The 21,660-nt window shown below is 42.8% G+C and overlaps 1 protein-coding gene across 1 annotated transcript in view; it reads left to right on the top strand.

The window, feature by feature from the left end:
• The window catches only part of ATP13A1 (ATPase 13A1), a 381,010-nt gene that overhangs the window by 233,754 nt on the left and 125,596 nt on the right, over positions 1-21,660 (top strand). Inside the window, exons 19-21 of the mRNA XM_069231770.1 lie at positions 12,779-12,875; positions 15,224-15,405; positions 18,277-18,391. Coding sequence (XP_069087871.1) covers positions 12,779-12,875; positions 15,224-15,405; positions 18,277-18,391 — 394 coding nt within the window. The remainder of the gene's footprint in view (positions 1-12,778; positions 12,876-15,223; positions 15,406-18,276; positions 18,392-21,660) is intronic.

Here is a 21,660-nt window from a genome sequence, read left to right as displayed (position 1 = left end):
GGAGACTTGTAACACCTATTTCCAAGGGAGAGGGTGTTGCATCCCCTCTCCCACAGGAAATCCTTTGTTCTGCTTTCCCCTGCTTGATCTGGTCAAGCAGCAGGAGGACACAAGCCTGTCTGCAAAACCTGAAAGACTGGTAGGAGCAGTACTGGGAGGGTCCTCTAAGGAGCCCCCACAGTGCATGGAGTCATGCCACCAATACTGCCATTAGTATTTGGGTATGATTCTGACAGGTTTGATACCAAACATGCCTAGGTTTGGAGTTACCATTATGTAGCTGGATCAGTTTTGGATCCTTAAACTGGTAAAAAGGCTTTCCCGCATTTACGCAGTCCAGTGCATTGGAACTGGAGTCTCTAGGGGCACCTCTGCTCATGCAGGGGTGCCCTCACACACAGGACCCTGCCCTCTGAGCTAGGAGGGCCTGCCATAAGGTGACATAGAGTGACCTGGTGCAGTGACCAGCAGTGAAAAGGGTGCATGCGCCTTTTCATGCAGATTGCAATGGCAGGCCTGCAGACAGTTTGCATGGGTTCCCAAACCAATGCCAATTGTGCGGTGCAAAAGTTACCATACAACTACATTTAGGGAAGAGAACAATTACACTGGGGTCCTGGTTAGCAAGATCCCAGTGTACTACAGCCTGAACACACTGACACCAAGCAAAAAGTGAGGGTAACCATGTCAGAAAGGTCCTACTTTTCTTCATCACGCTACAAGAGTTTCTGCCACAAATAACATGCTCATCTGTGCTGGTCTGTACAGACAACACAACCAGTATGTGTTACATCAACAAATAGGGAGAACCACGATCTCTATCTCTTTGAGATTGGTTCACAATTCATAAAATTTGTGTCAGCGGTGAACAACACTTTAGTGGACATTCTCAGCAGAACAAAGAACATTTGTCACAAGTGGGAACTGGTTCAACTAGAAGTAGACCAGGATTTCTCACACTGTGGCAGGCCAACTGTGGAACTTTTCACAACAGACAAGAATGCCAAATGACAGTTCTACACTAGTCAATACCCACTCCCAGGGTCGTGGGGAGTGCCCTTTCAATGCGATGGTCTTGAATTTACGCATACACGTTTCCCCCACTTCCCATTACTTCCCAGGAAGATGAAAGCGGAACACTGTCGACTCATCCTGGTAGCCCCCAAGTGGCCCAGACAGTACTGGTTTATGGAGCAGATTCTCCTGTCCGTGACCAAACCCATCCGTGTTCTGAAGAAACGAAGGCTTCTAACTAGTAACCAGGGCCAAGTTTTAAACTTGGAGCCACCCTCTCTAGTTGCACGCATGGCTCCTGCTTTTGTAGGAGTTCAGAAACTTAACCATCAATCAGGATGCAGAGATGTACTATCCAGAGTGAGTGCAGAGTACAAACAAAACTTACAGGCTAAATTGGAAAAGATTCTGATCTTGGTACCATCAGAAAAAATTGCACCTGTTTAAGGCCTTTCCCAAACAGATCATACCTTGTCCTCTTTCACTAATCACGTCAGGCCTTGTTCCTGCATCAATTAAGGTTCACCTTCCCGCAATCTCAAGGTAGACGTTCCACACAAACTACACCTTTCTGCTTATCAGGGTTCATTAAGCAATTCATGAAAGGGCTATTCAGAACTTTCTCACTGGTGCAAGCGCCTCCCCCGGAATGGCACCCCAACGTGGTTCCCTTGCAATTAATGAAATCTTTCGAGCCAGTTCATAAGACATCAAACGGTGTCTAAAGTTCTACCTCCACTGTAGTAAACCGTTTCGCAAAATGGATCAACAGAAAGCCACCAGAGCACGGTGGATCTCTGCAACAATTCAGTTTTGCCATTCTAAGGCTTGCAAACCCCTCATGGGAACCTAAGGTGCATTCCACAAGAGCAGTATTCACATTAGCTGCTGTTTTCACAGGCATACCACTGGAGAAAATATGCCAAGTTGCCACATGGAAGAGCACCCACTTGTTCATGCAGCACTACTGCCTAGAGTCGACACAATGCAGTGACCCTGCCGTGGGACTGGCTGTGTTACGCCATTTATTCCAATTAGGTGAGTCTCTTTAAATAGAGGTGTTTATTCATATTAATTCTAATGCCTTTTATTTAGCTGTATATTACCGCTTTCTTGTTCTGTTAATGTTTATTGATCTAAATGTTCAGATATGAGTGCTTACAATTTCAAATGTATGTCTAGACATAAATGAACGGAGATATTGTATTAACTATTATGAAAATAAATGTTCTGTCCATCTTCTAAGAGGACTTCAGTTGCCTACAATACTGCTTGCTATTATGAAAGAGCCCATCATGAAATGAGTTACTTTAACAGCAGTTATCCAGGATTGGTATCTTTCATAGATTCACATGTGACCCATCCTTCTTCGCTGAGAGGCTCCCCTTATTATTAGGGATGTTATTCCCACTTGTGATCGAAAATCTGAGGGAATCAGCCTTTCGTGGGAGTATTTTAGAGGGTGTTAGCAGGTGCTGGGTCCTTTTTTTTTTTTTTAAAAAGGACATAGGCTATAAACTGAGGGCCTACTGCTATTATAGCCTATTTTAATTCTTGTATACTCCTTTTATTATGGTACCGTGGGACTCCCACTTTGACAATGGGGAATGATACAGGCATGTGAATTATGGAAGATATCAGTACGGTATAACTGCAGTTTCAGGAAAGAAACTCATTTTCTTATCGAATCCTCTGCTTCCTGTGGTGTCTTCCCTTCCGCACCCCCGATAGGAAATCCAAAAGGCTGGACACACTTGCGAATGATTTTATTTTTTTTCCCACCAGCCTTGCATTGCGGTCCGTGAACACCACATGCCTTTTGGGCCGTTATTCCCGCACGCTGTGGGATATGGTTGTGCAAGTGCTGCCACAAGTTCCGGAGGAGGCCCAGGTTGTACTCGGGCTGTTGCAGATGGGAAAGATGCAGTAAACTTCACCAACCGTTGCAGACTGGACATGACTGACTTACTAGGCAGAGCAGTTTTGTCAACAGTGGCCCTGAGGACATCTGGCTTTTCGTGGAAAATCCCGGCTACTTTGATGACCATGACCTTTGATTGCTTTGTCTCCAAAGACGTGGGTGCCGAGGCAGCTCTGCAGCGCTTCAAGGATTCTTGAGCTATGACAAGTCCTTGGGCCTCTTTCCAGCCCTTTGTCCCCCTCAGTCTGCCTTTTGCCCCTTTGGTGTCTACTGAAGGGGCCTCCAACCATGTCCATTCCTGGCCAGGCACCGTTCAGCTCATGCTGCCCAGCCTCTGCATGGCCGAGGTTGTGGCATCCACCAAGCTCTTGGATCGGGTAGCCAGCACTCTGGAATTTCCACCACCCCCACATTCTGCAGCACCCTCTAAGCCTTCCTAATCTGATTCTTCTCCCGCCATGGCCCAGTTGGTGGCAGGATTCCCCATCACCTGCTCCACTGGCAATCCATCACGTCGGACAGCTGGGTTTTGCAGATAGTCCAAAAGGGGCTACCCCTCCCCTTTGAGACTACCCCTCCATCCATGCCACCATTCTACAATCAGATGATGGAGGATCGCTTGTTCCTTCTCCCCAAGGAATTTACAGCTCTTTTGGCCAAAGGAGCCAAGTAGGTTGTGGTTATTCTCCCAAGTCCAGGATATTCAGGCTATGAAACTGATGTTGCAGCCTTTATCTTAAATGTGGGTGAGAATGACTCTGAGGCTGCTGGGCCTCATGGCCTCCTGTATCCTGCTGGTGACACATGCCAGATGGCATATACGGGTTCTGCAGTGGGACCTGAAGTTGCAGTGGGCACAGCATCAGGGAGAATCTCTCCAGCAAGTTCCAGATCTTGAAGGGAACTGCGAAAGATTTGCATTGGTGGTTAATGAACCGTGATTGGGTCAGAGGCTGATCCCTTTCCCCTTTCCCTTCCCTAACCAGATCTGACAGTAGTGACAGGTGCATCACTCATAGAATGTGGTGGCCATCGGGAAGAAGTGGAGATTAGAGGCATCAGGTCCGTGGCGGAACCCGGACTCCACATCAACCTGCGATCCAGTTAACATTAAAGCATTTCTTCCCTCTATTAAGAGTAAGATGGTGCTGGGGTTCATGGACGACAGCAGCACCATGTGGTACTACAACAAGCAGGGTGGGGTTGGGTTGTGGTCCCTTTCAGGAGACTATGCCTCAATGTGGCTGGAACAGCAGGGCTATCCCTGGTGGTTCAACATCTGGCAGGCTCTCTGAATGCCAGAGTAGACAAACTCAGCTGAAAATGTCTAGTAGATCACGAATGCCACCTCCATCTGGAGGTGGCGCAAGGTCTCTTTCAGCAGTGGGCAGAGTCTTGGTTAGATCTGTTCGCCTCTGCAAAAAAATTAGCAATGTCAGCGGTTTTGTGCATTTAAGTTTCCAAGGCAGCAGCTGCTCAGTCTCTTCATCTCTGGTGGAACTCAGGCCTCCTGTATGCCTTACTCTGCATCCCACTATGCCCAGTGTTCTCATGGTGTACAGACAAGTCTGATTGTCTCCCTCCCCCCCCCTCATTGAGGTCCTGCTTATTCTTTCCTTGGCCCAGCTGGGTTCTGCTTTGGGCTCTCCTAAAGGTTATGTGCCTGCTATTTCTGCTTTTTGAGGTTGCCTGATCAACCTTCTTTGTTAAAGTCCCCTATTGTACATATTCCTCAAAGGTCTTGCACATCTTTCCTCCATTTCCATTCATTATGCCCCAATGGGATCTGAATTTGGTTTTGACATTTCTGATGCAGGCTTCTTTCGAGCCTCTCCACAGTTGTTCTCTCTGGCTTCTCACTTGAAAACAGCCTTCCTTATTACCATTACATCTGCCCGCAGGATGAGTGAGCTGGAGGCATTGTCATCTAAGCTGCCCTACCTTTCCATCCATCCTGACAAAGTGGTGCTTTGCACTAGGGCCTCAGTTTTGCCAAAAGTGGTTATGCCCTTTCATGTACAGGGAGTGCAGAATTATTAGGCAAGTTGTATTTTTGAGGATTAATTTTATTATTGAACAACAACCATGTTCTCAATGAACCCAAAATACTCATTAATATCAAAGCTGAATATTTTTGGAAGTAGTTTTTAGTTTGTTTTTAGTTTTAGCTATGTTGGGGGGATATCTGTGTGTGCAGGTGACTATTACTGTGCATAATTATTAGGCAACTTAACAAAAAACAAATATATACCCATTTCAATTATTTATTATTACCAGTGAAACCAATATAACATCTCAACATTCACAAATATACATGTCTGACATTCAAAAACAAAACAAAAACAAATCAGTGACCAATATAGCCACCTTTCTTTGCAAGGACACTCAAAAACCTGCCATCCATGGATTCTGTCAGTGTTTTGATCTGTTCACCATCAACATTGCGTGCAGCAGCAACCACAGCCTCCCAGACACTGTTCAGAGAGGTGTACTGTTTTCCCTCCTTGTAAATCTCACATTTGATGATGGACCACAGGTTCTCAATGGGGTTCAGATCAGGTGAACAAGGAGGCCATGTCATTAGATTTCCTTCTTTTATACCCTTTCTTGCCAGCCACGCTGTGGAGTACTTGGACGCGTGTGATGGAGCATTGTCCTGCATGAAAATCATGTTTTTCTTGAAGGATGCAGACTTCTTCCTGTACCACTGCTTGAAGAAGGTGTCTACCAGGAACTGGCAGTAGGACTGGGAGTTGAGCTTGACTCCATCCTCAACCCGAAAAGGCCCCACAAGCTCATCTTTGATGATACCAGCCCAAACGAGTACTCCACCTCCACCTTGCTGGCGTCTGAGTCGGACTGGAGCTCTCTGCCCTTTACCAATCCAGCCACGGGCCCATCCATCTGGCCCATCAAGACTCACTCATTTCATCAGTCCATAAAACCTTAGAAAATCAGTCTTGAGATATTTCTTGGCCCAGTCTTGACGTTTCAGCTTGTGTGTCTTGTTCAGTGGTGGTCGTCTTTCAGCCTTTCTTACCTTGGCTATGTCTCGGAGTATTGCACACCTTGTGCTTTTGGGCACTCCAGTGATGTTGCAGCTCTGAAATATGGCCAAACTGGTGGCAAGTGGCATCGTGGCAGCTGCACGCTTGACTTTTCTCAGTTCATGGGCAGTTATTTTGCGCCTTGGTTTTTCCACACGCTTCTTGCGACCCTGTTGACTATTTTGAATGAAACGCTTGATTGTTCGATGATCACGCTTCAGAAGCTTTGCAATTTTAAGAGTGCTGCATCCCTCTGCAAGATATCTCACTATTTTTGACTTTTCTGAGCCTGTCAAGTCCTTCTTTTGACCCATTTTGCCAAAGGAAAGGAAGTTGCCTAATAATTATGCACACCTGATATAGGGTGGTGATGTCATTAGACCACACCCCTTCTCATTACAGAGATGCACATCACCTAATATGCTTAATTGGTAGTAGGCTTTCGAGCCTATACAGCTTGGAGTAAGACAACATGCATAAAGAGGATGATGTGGTCAAAATAGTCATTTGCCTAATAATTCTGCACTACCTGTATGTCAATCCATAACCTTGCCTACTATTTACTCACCCCAAGGAAGAGGAGAGACTCCACCACTGGGACCCAAAAAGACTGTTGGCGTTCCACCTTGATCGTAGAAAATATTTCTGAATAGATGATCAACTCTTTGTTGGTTATATGGGTGCAAGGAAAGGTCGGGCAGTGGAGAAGCGGACCATCTCCAGATGGGTTGTACTCTGCATTCAAATCTGCTCCACACTGGCCAAAAGTTAACCTCCCCTGATGGTTTCCCTGCTTATTCTACCTGAGCTACAGCTGCGACCACTACGTTAGCATGCGGAGTTCCAGTCCTTGACATCTGTCAGGCGGCACCTTGGGTCTCTCTGCACATGTTTATGAAACACTACTGTCTGGACAGTCAGGTCTGTAGGGAAAGGTACTTTGCCTGTTAAGTTCTGCAAGACTTTCTAGTATGATCTTGGTCTGCAGACCCACCTCTTTGGATGGTATTGCTTGGATATCTATTCAAAGGTAAGGAAATTGCAACTAGATGTCTCTTATCAGATGAACAAGTTACTTACTTTCGGGTAATGCATTATCTGGTAGAGACAATACATAGTTGCAGATTCCCTGCTGATCCTCCTCTCTTTGCTAACTGATTTCTAATGGAAGGGTCCCTCCTTTCAGGGCCTTAGTTTTGGCTCGCCAGTAGTCGGTGTTCTTCACAGCTCTGCACTTCTGACGTGGAAAGTTGTGAGAAGAAATTGATGTCAGTGCACCGGGGTGCCCCCTGTATAGGAACTGCAATGTCGTATCCGTCGCAGAAAACGGTGCGCAGGGGTACAGCTCACGAAAAAACCTCCAGATCCAGTGTGATGCCTGGGAGAAAATTAAAGGTAAGCAATCTGCAACTACATATTGTCTCTACTAGATAAGGCGTTACCGAAGGTGTGTAACGGTTTTTTTTTTTCCTGTCCTTAACATGCGTCCGGCCATAACATGAATGTCAGTGAACACATTCACAAAGCACTACTTTATTTACAGCTAAATCTGATGTGAAGGATATTTCACACATTCAATCCTGCAGGACTCTTTGTTCTAAGCCCACTCCACAGACCTTCCACCTTGGGAGGTACTGCTTTTGTATCTATTATAAACTTGAGGAATCTGAAGTTAGAAGTATCCTGCTGAAGAAAAAGTTACTTAACTTTGGTAATGCTATTTCTGATGGATACTCCAATCGCAGATTCCTCACTTACCTCCCAGCTCCCTGTTCTGTGTAGTGGTCTTTTTTTACCATCTAAAAATGACTTAAATTATTGGTCTGCATTCTGTTAACTCCAATTGTTTTGTGCTCGGTGTCTGAGGGCATGGAACGAAACAAAAAAGAAGCTGACATCTGCACAGAGATATAGTGCTTATATGTGGCTTTTCTCCCTCATTTCCAGGGAGGAACAAAGTAAACACAAAGCTGTATGGTGCCAGTTAGAAGCTTGCAGGAGCACTGCTGTGAAAGCTTCCAGATCCTGCTTCTAGAGTATTCACCAGAAACCGCATTTGCCAAAAGTACGTAACTTGTACTTATGGATTGAGGAGGAGACACTCATGCTCAGCTACCGCTTTGCTACAAAAATGTGGCAACACTGCTTCCTATGGAGTCTATGTGAGTTAATTCTACTTTTCTGTTCTTTCCAAGACCGATTTTTGCAGCATCTTTGTCCCCTGCAGCGAGTGATTACAACTCATGCACCATTAAACTGAAGATATGGCAGTCAAGCACACCTTTTGATAGCTTTATCATTCACGCAGTTCATTTGTCTTGACTTTGTGCATTCTCACATTCTGTAGTGTTAAGTGCACTCATGTTTGTGCATTCAGGCCTCTCTTGCATGTAGCATGCATCATTACTATTGGAGAGCCCTGCCACACATAACTGGACTTTGCTGACCTGCACACCCAAGATGCAATTTCTTTCAGACAAAAGACTGCTCTACCAGCATTAAATGTCTGACTCTTCAGAGACTAAGGCAGAGGTCTTCAAACTGGGGGGCGGGCCCCCCTACGGGGGCCTGAAGTGATCCCAGGGGGGGCCCCAGACTCTGGCCAAAATAAATATTATACAGATTACAGGCCTTTGTTTTAAGCAGAAGCATGTTATTGCAGTTTTTTAAAAGGTAACAGTACTTAACTGCAATGTTTAAATAGGTTTAGACATATTTAAACATTGCCATGTTTATAAAATAATTGTGAAAAATTCTGAGGGGGGCCCACTGATTATTTTTCAACTGGGGGGGGGGGGCACGGCATTAAAAAGTTTGGAGACCTCTGGACTAAGGCATCCAACAGCTAGACGAGTCTCCTCATTTCTGGGTTTAGTGTCTTCATGCATCTTTCTGATTTCCAGTGCATGCCTCCACATGACATCCCTCCATCAATGTCTTAAAGAGCAGTGATCCCAGTTCTCTGGCATATCAAAGGCTACGGTGACGCTCACTCTTATATTAGCACATTCTTCTCTAACAGGGTGGCTGCCGTAGGGATTATTTCTGCATTCAGCACTCATCTTAAAGAGAAGTTAACTGCCACATTAACCTACTGTACCTCAAAAAGGTTTGTCTTGATCTTTAGTCTTTCTGTCTTTCCAAACCAGTTCTATCCTTGTTCAAATGGACAGCACAACAACAGTGTGTTACTTGAATGAGCAGTAGGCAAGTAGTTTGAGAATTGTAGAGTCTCAAGCAATTTGGAGGTAGCGTCTGATGGGAAATCTCCAGACACTGCAGTTCATTTCTGAGGGAAGCAAAATGCAGTGGCAGGTGTCTTCAACTGAATTTCTGAGAAGAATTGTGAGTCAAAAACATTTAAGTCTTAGACTTCTTCTAAACCTCTTCACAAATTCGAAAACTGAGTTTGCCGCTCCTCCCCCAACCAACCAACCAAGACTGAAGGGGAATATCCTTCTGGCCAGCTGCTCAGCATAATTTCTAAACGCATTTCCTCCATTTCCCCTTTTTCCAAAAGTGATTGTTAAACTGGCTTGTTCTAAGGCAAAGATGATCCTCATCGGACAGGAATGGTCTAACAGTGATGGTTCACAGGTCATCTTTACTTGTCGGATCGATCATGTGGGAAGCTGCTCTGCTGACCAGATCTTCTTCACAAGTCGAGAGGCCTGATTCTGCTTCCCAACTTATCACTCAACTTGGCAGCTTGGCTCTTGACATAACCCAGAAAGCATTTTGCCAGATTGCACAGCTATTTTAAGAAAATCCAAACAACCTCCAACCAGAGTGTCTTATTACATAAATGAAAGATTCTGAATTTGGTGCGTTCAGAGGAACATCGACCCGATGAAATGCATAGAAGTGGTATTTCCATACCTGTTTAATTTGGTTAATTTGAAGTTGCAGTTTTTCTTCATCCAGGTACATCTTGCTGCCGTTATGGTTTATAGAACATTTACTTCACCTCTTTCTTCTGAATCTTAGTAGTTAAGGACTTCCTAGTGGGCATTAAAGTTTACCTAGGGTTTGAACACCCTCCCCTCCCTGGGAACTTGATGTAATCCCCTGGAAACTAAATTTCCTGTTTTCGAACCAATTCCCAATGCTGTCCTTCATCCTACAACATGAAAAGCTGTTTTTCTTTTTTCAGTCACATCAGCTATTGGGGCTAACACTATCAATGTTCTGAGCTCTCTTGAAACTTATACACTAGTACATAAGAATAATGTAGGCATGAAGACTTTCCCGAAATGTCATCCTATAGTAAGTTTGGGCTTCATATTAATCAATTCGTACCAGTTCCAACCTTTTTCAGCATCCTTCTACTTCAGTGGTAATGTCTCTGCATACATTAGATGTAAAGTGTTTGTCAGTAATATCTGCACAAAACAATACATTTATAAAGCTAAGCATGTGTGAATTATGGGCCTGTTCCTACAGATGTATCCACCTCCAAACAATCTGTTTTCAAGTGGATCGTGTGCAGCATTTTATCACAAAATCACAAAGACTTTGCCAGGTGGACCCAAGGTTTGTGCTATGAGAGGCAAAGCAGCTGTTGCAGTCTTGTTAAAGAACTTCCAATTAGAGGAAATTTGCAAAGCAGCAGCCTGGAGGTCTGCCATGCTTTCACAAGACACTGACTTGAATCGGACCAGTCAGCTGATGCTCAAGCTAGTTAGACCTTAGAAATGTGTTTGGATAAATAATTTAAGGCCCATTATTGTATTTTTTTTTTTTTCTCTTCCTCCTTTTCCTAATAGACTGCCTTACTATGCTGTTCAGTACTAATAATTATCAGTAGATCTCTACAGAAGAAGGTAAAGTTAATTGGCTGTAACTTTAGTTCTCCAAAGGAACTGGATCAACTGCCACTCACTGGGAGTGATGGTATACTGGTAGAGTGCGCTTCCTTGTAGGAGTGGTCCCCGTTTTCCAGGCTCTTTTGATCTGCAGGCTACATTGCCCTGCTTTATTCATTTTTTCTTTAAAGGTTTCTGGAATATTTTTTTTCTGATCAGTTTTATAAACGTAATGGCTGATTTATAATTGCTTTCTTTCTCTTATATTTTTTTTTAAGAAAACTTAAAAATTTCGCAAAATAGCCTGCATTAAGCTGTTATTCAATTAGTTTTTTTTTCTTCAAATTGGTCTTTCTAAAAGAAAAGTGTTAGTATGTATATTTTGTGTGCTCTGTGATCTAGCTCATGGACAAGGCTGTTTAGTGCTTACGATTACAACGTAGATTACGCTGAAGGAAAACTAGGATTTCAGGTAAGTACTACTCTTTATCTTGGGAAGTCTGTGACACAGCTAGTCTATCTTAATTTTAGACGCTGCTTCCCAGCAAGGCCTCTATTCTTTTGTTTACTTTACAGACCTCTTTGACCATTCTAGGCTGAAAAAACATAGAATTGTGAAGCATTTTAAGGACAGGAACTCTTGGAGCACTACAGCGAGACACCCCTCCCTTTAAAACCATTCTTCTAAACCTCTCCCATCATATGACTTCAGCCTCTCAGAGTAGATACAAGACAAAATGCTGCCGAGGACAAATTACTTATCTGTAACTGTAAGATTACTACAACAGTATAATGAATTCACATGCACCCCTCCGTCCTCCCTGAAAAGATTGATTTCATGAGGCCTTTACCTGGAAAAAGTCTGAACTGGGGTCTGTGTAGTGCAAATTCAGACCCATGTTTTTTAATTGCTACCTAAACAGCTTGAAGGAGGTTGATGAACTCCATAATGAAATACTGAATGTGCAGAGATGTTGGTGATCCATTTTAGTATCATGGAAAAACTATTTCCAAGCATTTCCTGCCTGACACTGAGAATATTCAAAGATGTGTATATGAAAGAGCCCAAAGCTTCAGAACAACACTTAGTGTGAATAGTTGTTTGAGTTCATTCAAACGTTTTCCTCTGCTACATATTGTGATAAATAAGAAAGGATATGGTGGCTTCAGGTCCCTCCCATGTATAGTTTCTCTTCTCTCCATTATATGTCAACTGCTTTGGTACACAACCCATCAAATGGATTTGCACTTTACACAATAAGTAAAAAGCGGAGAAAAAAGGTTACTGTTCTAAGCATTATAGTTAAACCACACTTTCCAGTCTGTGTTGCTGCTCGCAGATTTGACAGCGTGCTCTTGCAGAGCACATTTGGCCTCACTAAAATTACTGAGGCTTTCTGTTAACTAATTTGTTTTGTTGTTAAAACTCATTGCAGTCCTTGTTTAGTCCAGTATTCCAGTACGTCTTGGTAAAAACGTCAATTTATAATATTGTAAACTGTACTTACATACTCCTTTCACTCTTCACTGTGGATTCCACTGTTGGCTTCACATCTAACCCATGGTAATAATTAGCTATTTTTCTTTTTACGTCGTGGGTTTAAATAAGCTGTCCGTTGTTCAGGGAATGATTTTTATGAACTTGAAGGTTTTTAAAACCTAAATGGCTTTGAAAAAGAATATTTTCTGAATTCTTAGAAATCAGTATGCTTAAGGTGTGAGTTTACTCAGCTGGTAATGATAATGGCTAGTGTTAAACCAGGATCTCCAGGATAAACATTTACTTACAAATACTTGTGAATTATTTGTGTTTTTTTATTATTAATTTTCGTAGGTCCTTTTGTTTCAGTAAATACTTGGTTTGGCACTTTTAGCAAAAGAAATTCCAAGCACCCCCACCCTCGTTTTGTCTTTCCACAGATGAGTGTTGTGTAGTAATGATACATAGTTCACACATTTTTAATGCCACTTCACAAACTTTAAAATTTCAGGAATTTGTGATCACTACTTTAAAGGGGCTTGGATATATTACACTTATGTGTGGAGATGGAACAAATGATGTTGGAGCTTTGAAGCATGCTGATGTAGGTAAGTATATTTCTTTAGTATGTACTATAAACATTTTTAATTCATCTGTTCGGAATACTTTTGGAGAGAGAAAACACTAAGGATACTGAAGAATTAACCTACAGTAGCATTTAGGAGACAATTAAAATGTATTCTATGATATTGATAGGTATATTGACATATGAAATAAGGGGGACTGGTGGAGAGAAGGTGGGTAAGGGAAATTTCCACTTAGAAGCTTTATCCCTTGCCCCCTAACCATGGGCATACCCTGGCCTAAGAGCTCCTGAATAAGTCCGGAGGGAGCCCCTCCATGCACTTTACAGTAGAGCCCCCTCGAGTTTAGATACGCCTCTGCCCCACCTTTCCTTTTTCTTTAATGTTCTTTAATTAGCTGCAACTAAAATCACAACTAGATCTAAAGGGAAACACAGATGTCTAGCTTTGGCTGTCAGCTTGAAAACAACTTGAAGAGTAGAGCTTACAGCGCAATGAGAGAGGTAGGTACTTAGTCAACATACAAAGGCGCACAGCATATCAGAGGCACACAGGGTGAGCACTGCAATTCTGTTTAGCTGTGTCTTAAATGTCCTTGCTGGGGTGAAATTTGTACAGTTAGAAAAATAACACTTGAACTACTCCACCCATTTGAGTATTGAGATCTGAATGACACAGAAAACCCATATCTTTTACTTTGATAAGTGTGGGTGTAGTGCTGTGGACTAAATTAGCAAATGGTGAGGGTCAAAGAGCATGGTATTTGCTTTGGCACTCACTTTCTCTTAAATTACAATCTAAAAACTAATTATATTGTTTGCAGAGTTTTTTATTGCTTCACTCATATGTATTTCGAAGGCAAACATTTGTTGTCTTGAAACATGATTTATTAAATTGGCTTCAAAATAATCTGCTGACTCCAATCTCCCCAAATCCAATCAGCCCAACTCCAGTCCACCTCACCCCAATTCAGTCCACCTCACTCAACCCTACACTAATCCAGACCACCCCAATACAGCCAAATCCAGTCTACAATCTCTCCAACCCACCCTAGTCCAATCAACCCCTCCCACCCAGTTCACCCCACCTCAGTCCAATTTACCCACTCAGTCCAATCCACTTCACTCCAATCCTCCCCGCTGCATTCCACCCCACTGCAGTCCATTTGAACCCACTCAATTCCACCCTACCTCAGTGCAGTCCACCCTCCCCAATCCAGTCCACTCAACCTCACCCCCAATTCAGTCCAGTCCACTCCAATCAACCTTACACTAATCCAGACCACACCAATCCAGCCAAATCTTGTCTCCAATATCTCCAAAATACCCCACCCACCCAGTTCACCCCACCTCAGTCCAATTTACCCACTCAGTCCAATCCACTTCACAACAATCCAATCCACCCTGCTGCATTCCACCTGACTCCATTCTACCCTACCTCAATGCAGTCCACCCTATCCACTCCACCTCACCCCATTTGGGTCCACCCGCTCTAGTCTAATCCACTCAATCCAGCCCACTTCAGTCCAGTCTACCGCACTCCGATCCACCCCACTACAGTCCAGTCCACCTCACTCTCTCTTCCCCAACATAGTACACCCCTCCTAAATTCAGTCCACCCCACTTAATCCAATCGATCTAGCCCACCTCACTCCAATCTATCCTACTCTGATCCACTCCTCCACAATCCACCCCACTCCAATCACCTCTAGTCCACTCCACCCCATCTAGTCCAATCCATCCCACTCCACTCTAGTTCACCCCACTCCATAGCACCCTACTCTAATCCACCCCACCCATATCACTCCAAACCAATATACCCCTAGACCAATATAACGTACCCTACTCCAGTCCACCCACTACAGTCCAATCTACTCCAATCCACCCCATTACCTAATTCTAATTTACCCCAATCCACCCCACTACCTCAATACACTCTACCCTAATCCACCCCACAGCTCTGAATTCTACAACACACTCTGCAATGAACCACTGTATTCTATTCTGGTCTCTTCTACTCAACTGACTCTACTTCCCCTACTTCACTCTACGACACTACTGCAGCAATCCAGTCTACAACACTCTAGTCCAACCATCCAGTCTAGCACACCCTAATCATTAATCTAATTAATGTAACGTTAAATATATTTTACTATTCTGAAAAATGTAATAATTAAAAAAAATATAGTTCCTAAAATTCAGACTACTGGAAGAGACGTGATTAAGACATTTTAAATTGCTATCATGTTTGGTTTGCAGTATACTTTGCTTATCCTAACTATATTTTTTGTGTGAAATGTGTACATGTTTCTTTATGCAGAACAAGTTTAGGTCTCAATTTCTTTTCCTGCAGCTCACGTTTTGGTCTTTCAGGGGTGGCTCTGCTTGCTAATGCACCTGAGAGAATGCCTGAAAGAAAAAAAAAATCGCAAGAAGCTATAAACGAAGGGAAAGCGTGCACATCCACATGTGGTAACAATGTGTTAAAGCCTACGTCTCGTGGTGCTAAACACAGAATAATGTCTCAAAGGGAGGAGCAGCTTGCTGTTCAGAAAGTAAGTACGATTAATTGAGAATACTAAAAAAAAAAAAAATCGGGAATTGCATTGAAATTACTGTTATTATTGTACTAAAAAGTATGTGGATTAGTCATTAAATAATTATAGTCACTCAAATCACAAATAGACTTGTCACTGATGGCTTTTATTTCTACTATTTTAGTCACAAACAAGTCATATTCACTCATTCATAATATTTAAGGACAGAAACGGATTATATTATACATTACACATTTATTTTTTGTAATTTGTCTGATTTCTTCTTAATCAGTGAAATATCACAATTTGTGATCAGTGTGGTTGACAGCACAGCTTTGACTGTCTGGAATGTAAAACAATAAACACATGTAGACCACCTCACATTACTGGCTAATCAACGCCCTGTGATAAATGTATTTTCAACAGGAATCACTTCTGTGTGCTAACAGGTGTGCTATCATACTGTACTACAGCCTCGCCTTACCCACAGGTGTCATGCGGAGCCTCATAAAGTGCCGCCCCTGTGCACTGATGTCGGTACCTTTCTTTTTTTGCCCTTCCGCACTGTTCCTGACCTACACTTCCAATGTATTGGTCATGCCATCACCAAATTTCAGTAACACAGTGTGCCAAGGAAAACATGTTCTCCTCTTTACTCTCCCCACCCGTTGACAGGTTTTAAACTGTGCTATAAATGCAGCAGATGTCAGTCACTGATAAGCATATATATTTGTAGTGCCTTCTTGTAAAGATTTGAAGTCCTGTGACAAATACACCCAAAGACTATTGAAGAGCAGGAAGCGCTACTTTAGGACACAGGAAATGTGTGTGTCGGAACAAGTGAAGAAGCCCTGCTTGAGATCGCAATCCAAGTCACAGGGTTGTTCCCGTACAAGTCCCAGTCTTGGTCCAGCTCTTCGGATAGGTCTCAGTCTGTGGCACTAGTACTCCAAGTGGGATATGTCCACCTCTTATTCTTCCAGAACATGCGAGAAGCTGCTCAGTGGACTTAACTCCAGAGATGCCTTCCACATTGCTTGAGCCCATTCAAAGTTTTGTCCTGGTGAGCCCAGAGTTCCCCTGGCCAGGGGAACCTGAGAGAATGCCTGAAAGATTACAGCTTCTTGCGATTTTTTTATTTATTTTTTTCTCTAAGGGAAAGCGTGCACATCCACGTATGGTAAAAATGTATTAAAGCCTAAGTCTTGTGGTACTAAACTCAGAATAATGTCTCAAAGAGAGGAGCAGCTTGCTGTTCAGAAAGTAAGTTCTATTAATTGAGAGTACTTACAAAATAATTAGGAATTGCATTGCAATTACTGTTACTTTTGTACTAAAAAGTATGTGGATTGGCAGCCAACTCTTCCTGCAAGTTTATATGAACTTAGTCATGAAATAACTATAGTCAATCAAATCACAAATAGTCTTGTCACTGATGGCTTTTTTCTACTATTATAGTCACAAACCACAGTCATAATATTCACCCATTCATAATATTTAAGGAGAGAAAACGGATCCTATCATACATGTATATTGCATATGAAATAGATAGCTTTTTGTAATTCATGTCTAATTCCTTCTTGATCAGTGAAAATATTACAATTTGTTATCAGTGCGCTTAACAGCACAGCTTGCACTGTCTGGAATGTCCCCCCCTCCCCCCAGAGCAAATTGAGGCCTTTAAAGAGGGTATGCTGCAGAGCCTCAGTTCGATGCCCGCTCCCTCTGGAGCGCAGTCAGGCCCTGTGGAGTTGAAGGGGCCACAAGTTTCACTTTTGCCTGCAGCTCCTTTCACTGACTAACCCGTTTGCCTCCTATTGATTCCTGACCGCAGTGGCACCAACTCAGACTCCAGCAGCTCCTGTTCCAGATCTGTCCCAGAGCTGGTCTCCGTACCAGAGCCGAATAGTGCCCATACTAGACCTTTTGCACCATGAGATTACCAGAGCACAGTCTCTCCCTTAAAGCCAGTACTATAGGGAGACCATGTTTGACTTTCGATACAAATGCAGTCCAGGGGCTGCTTCAATATATGCCACATGATGATGATGACAGTGAGGACTTTGACCACTTACTACAATGATTCTGGGTTGTACATGGACAATGCCAGTGGGTTAGATACTTCTCCTGGGATACTTTAACAGCAGATTCCTCACTGCGGACTCCTCTACCTGCTTAAAAGGCACATTGTCAACTTCAGTTTGTCATGAATGATCCTTGTCTGAGGGCACCCAGTAGTGCAAAACAAAACCGGTGTCAGCATTCGGGTGGCTCCTGTATGTAGCTCTTCACCATCACTTATGGGCTGGTGCAAGGCTGTGTTGGAGTCCAATTGTGCCACCTGTCAGCATGCAGGAGCAATTGCTGAAAATCTGCAAATAACCTATTATCTGATTATTCTGAAATAGAAAGATCAGTGGTTAGAGTGTGCACCTGAAGGAGCTTACTGAAGATAACTGACTTGGGAAACTTAACACTGTGTATGCTGTAGTACAACAAACAGGCCTGTTAAAGCAATAAGCCATGTTTTTAAGAATAATATTCAACCTTATGAGCCAATCGATTAAAATGTTCAATACAATTTCGTTGCCTAGTACATGCTAAATGTGTTGGAAAGTAGATGATTAATATTGTGAATGTCTGTTTGATGTCTCTTTTAATTTTAGCCAGTCTTTCCTGTATTACTAACTAGCAAATGTTTAATTACCCAAAAAAATAAGTTCTGAACTTTGGAAGAATACGTGTGAGACTTGCTGTATTCTTACCATTTCCAAATAAAACCTCCAATATGACTCTTATTTTGGTTTAAGGGTGTCATTGCATAATGAATACCTATCTTTGCTTTGAAGTGTATATATGCACACAGCTAATTTGAAGTTTGCTTACTAGGAACGAATCAACCAGGTTTTGAAAGATTTGGAAGAAGATCAAGTGTCTGTTGTGAAGTTAGGTGATGCCAGCATTGCAGCTCCTTTTACGTCAAAGCTTTCATCTATTCAGTGTAGTGAGTACAATTTTAAACGTGGAATTACAAGTTATTCCTTTAATTTGTTGCTAATCTGAACTTGTTAATCAATGTTTGAAGATCTGAACTTTATGAAATGTTATACTTAGGATTTTCTTGCTTCCTGACCATTCTTTGTGGCCTAGATGATGTGCAGAAATGGTTTTTCTTCATGTCTGAGGGAGAAAAAAAAACTGCTGTTTCTTTAAGATAAGTGTGCAACCTTGCCTTGCTCTGTAGTATTACTACTTCTATTTCAGCGACTAAGTCATAAGATAAAATCTTTGACGAGTATGACCTGCATTGTGGGTCCGACCCACGCTCCATTGCAATTAGCCTGAAATCGCCCCTAGGGTTCGATCTAGTGTGAAAAATAATTTATGATTGCTGCTGTTTTTTTTTTTTTTTTAGGTTTCTGCATTAAATCTTAAAAAATTCATATCTCCTGTTTCCATTTTTGTAGTTTTGGTGTCATTTTGCTATTTAAAGTTTTCTCTATTCTTAGAAAATGGTTGTAGGACTTGTGAAATGACAGAGCAAGTTAAGAAAGGCACCAATACCACAAAGGTTATGGTTGCCTTGCAGACATACGAACATAAAGGTTCCTTTCAGAGAGACTAGTGCAGAGGCCAGTATAGAGGGGCATCAAAGATGAGCACATTCACAGACACAGCCACTGCTCAGAAGCCACACACCTCTCAGTACACCTGGAGGGCATGCAATAGGTCACAATATAAAGGCAAGAAAGGTTGAGGTCTTAGATCCTTTTTCAAAAGGACCACCTCCACAAACATTGACTCTCTACGCCTCTCCCCTCTGCACTTAACACCAGTAGGGGGACGGCTATAGGACTACCACTCAAACTGGGTACACATTACATTAGATCAATGGGTCCTTTCTATCATATAAGGCTGATATTGTCTTGAACTCACATTTCCACTTCCAATATCCCACCTCATATACAGTCTTATGTCAAGAGAACATCTGTCACTTCTGCAAGAGGAGCTACATGCTCTGCTCCAGAAAGGAGCCATACAGCCGGGCCCAATGCAACACCAAGCACTCCCACATAATAGCGCTCCAAGAAGTAATCCCATTGCTACAGCAAGGACACTTTGACAGCCATAGATCTCAAGGGCTCCTGTTCCACATTCCAATACATCCAGCCCATCAACACTACCTCCAATATATCCAGCCCGTCAATGCTACCTCTTTTTCGTGTAAGCGGCAAACACTACCATTCCAAAGTGTTGCCATTCAAAGTAACTGCTGCACCAAGAGTAGTCACAAAATGTCTTGCAGTAATAGCAGCTCAGCTCAGAAGTGGGGGTATGTGTATCCCTGCCTAGATGATTGGCTGATCAAAAGTGCAAGCAAACAGCAATATCTGCAGATTACTCAGAAGGTAATCAACCTTATACACAAGTAAGGCTTCATACTCCATACAGCAAAATCTCACCTTCACCCTTTACAAGTGCATGTGTTCCTAGGCGCAACACAGCCATAGCATATTGCAGTCCTACAAGAGTTCAAAAGTTGCAGCTAGTATTGCCTCTTTTTCAGCCACATCGTTAAGTCAGTCAAAACGGTGAGGAGCCTTTTAGGTATGATGGCTTCATGTATCCCTATAGTTTCACACGTATGTCTGCACATGCGCCTCCTTCAACAGAGCCTCCAATCGTAATGGTGTCAATCGGAGGAGCATCTACATGATCTAGTTCTGGTAGGGCCAGTGGCCCATTGCTCTCTGCAGTGGTGTAACTGTTTCTAGGTCGGCCCTCCACAGTTCTCCGTCCCACCGGGTGACTGTTACAACAGATGCATCCCTACTCTGTTGGGGGGCACATATGCATGATCTCACAGTGGTCCCCAACTCAGCAATACCAACACATTTATCACCTAGAGCTTCTTGTGATTAAATTAGCTTTCAGAGCTTTTCAACAACATCTTCAGCACAAGGTGTTTCTAGTTTGCACAGGCATGACCACCATGTACTACATTCAAAAACAAGGGGGCACACACTCCATACAGCTCTCCCACATAGCGAAGCACATACAGCACTGGGCCATACATCACAACACCCACCTCCTAGCAGAATAGGGGACTCAGATATGGTCAGCAGAATGCAACAACAGGTACATGTGAGAAATCACAACACAGCTCCACTGATTTTCAACAGTGGGGAAACCCAAAGATACATCTTTTCACCAGACAACAGTATGCGAAATGCCAAAGCTTCACCTTCAGGTTTTCCCACTCACAGACCAAAGGCAAATGCCCTGTGGATCAGTTGGTCAGGGATATTTGCTTACACTTTTTCTCCTCTCCCACTCATTCTTTATTTGGTTCAAAAGCTCACACAAACATCCTTCACTCTAATCCTAATAGTCCAACATGGGCTTGAACAACTCTACTACAACTATTGGTTGTGCCACACAAGAAGCTGCTGTAGAGAGACACACACATATCGGTACCCTTTTTTAGCTTCGTTATGATTTTCATATTTTACACGTTTTATCTGTATTGCTTTTTAGCTTTGACATTTTACACTCTTTGCTTAGACAATATTATTCTAGGAATATCTTGTACAAGTTGCTTGTTTTAGTTCGCCTTTTCTTGACATATAATTAGTACATTCTGTTGGACAAATGCTATGTTGGACATGCAGCTCTGCTAGGGCTAATCTTCCAGCCTTCCTAAGGAATTGCCATTCACATTGAAATCTGATTCTTGATGCAGTTTCCAGGTATGGGGCTAAGGCTAATCTCTTAGATTGGGCAAAGGCAAAAGGTATATCCACTATGCGCTCAGTATAGTCTTATGTAGGAACACCTAGAAATAATTTCTTGTTTGGCTTAGTCATCCTCGTTACCATGTTCGTAATGCTGGTTACTTTGCTTTGTTTCATCTATATAATTATCGCAGCTCATCCTCTCTATGCAAGGCTAATATGGTTTCAATACGTGTATTGAAAACTTATCTTTTATCTCTCTTGTTTCCCCTGGGCATGCATGAGTAATACAACAAAAGAGTGAGATCTATTTCCACGACTTCCTTGGGAGCCAGAGTGTCATGTTCAGGATGTCACTATCACTGTCCACCCTGGTAAGATTAGGGGTGTAGAATATGCACGGTGAGCTAGACAGGAATTGGCCCAACAGCTCCTGATGGTGTGGACAGATTCCGTCTCACACATTCTGAAGCTTTGTCGTCCGAATACTAAGTCCTATTATCTTAGTAGGAACCATATAGCACTGTCACTTTGGCCA

This window comes from Pleurodeles waltl, chromosome 4_2 (assembly GCF_031143425.1).
Source record: "Pleurodeles waltl isolate 20211129_DDA chromosome 4_2, aPleWal1.hap1.20221129, whole genome shotgun sequence".
Taxonomy (NCBI): Eukaryota; Metazoa; Chordata; class Amphibia; order Caudata; family Salamandridae; genus Pleurodeles; species Pleurodeles waltl.
The sequence above is the reverse complement of the archived record's forward strand: the minus strand, read 5'-3'. Positions and strand labels throughout refer to the sequence as shown.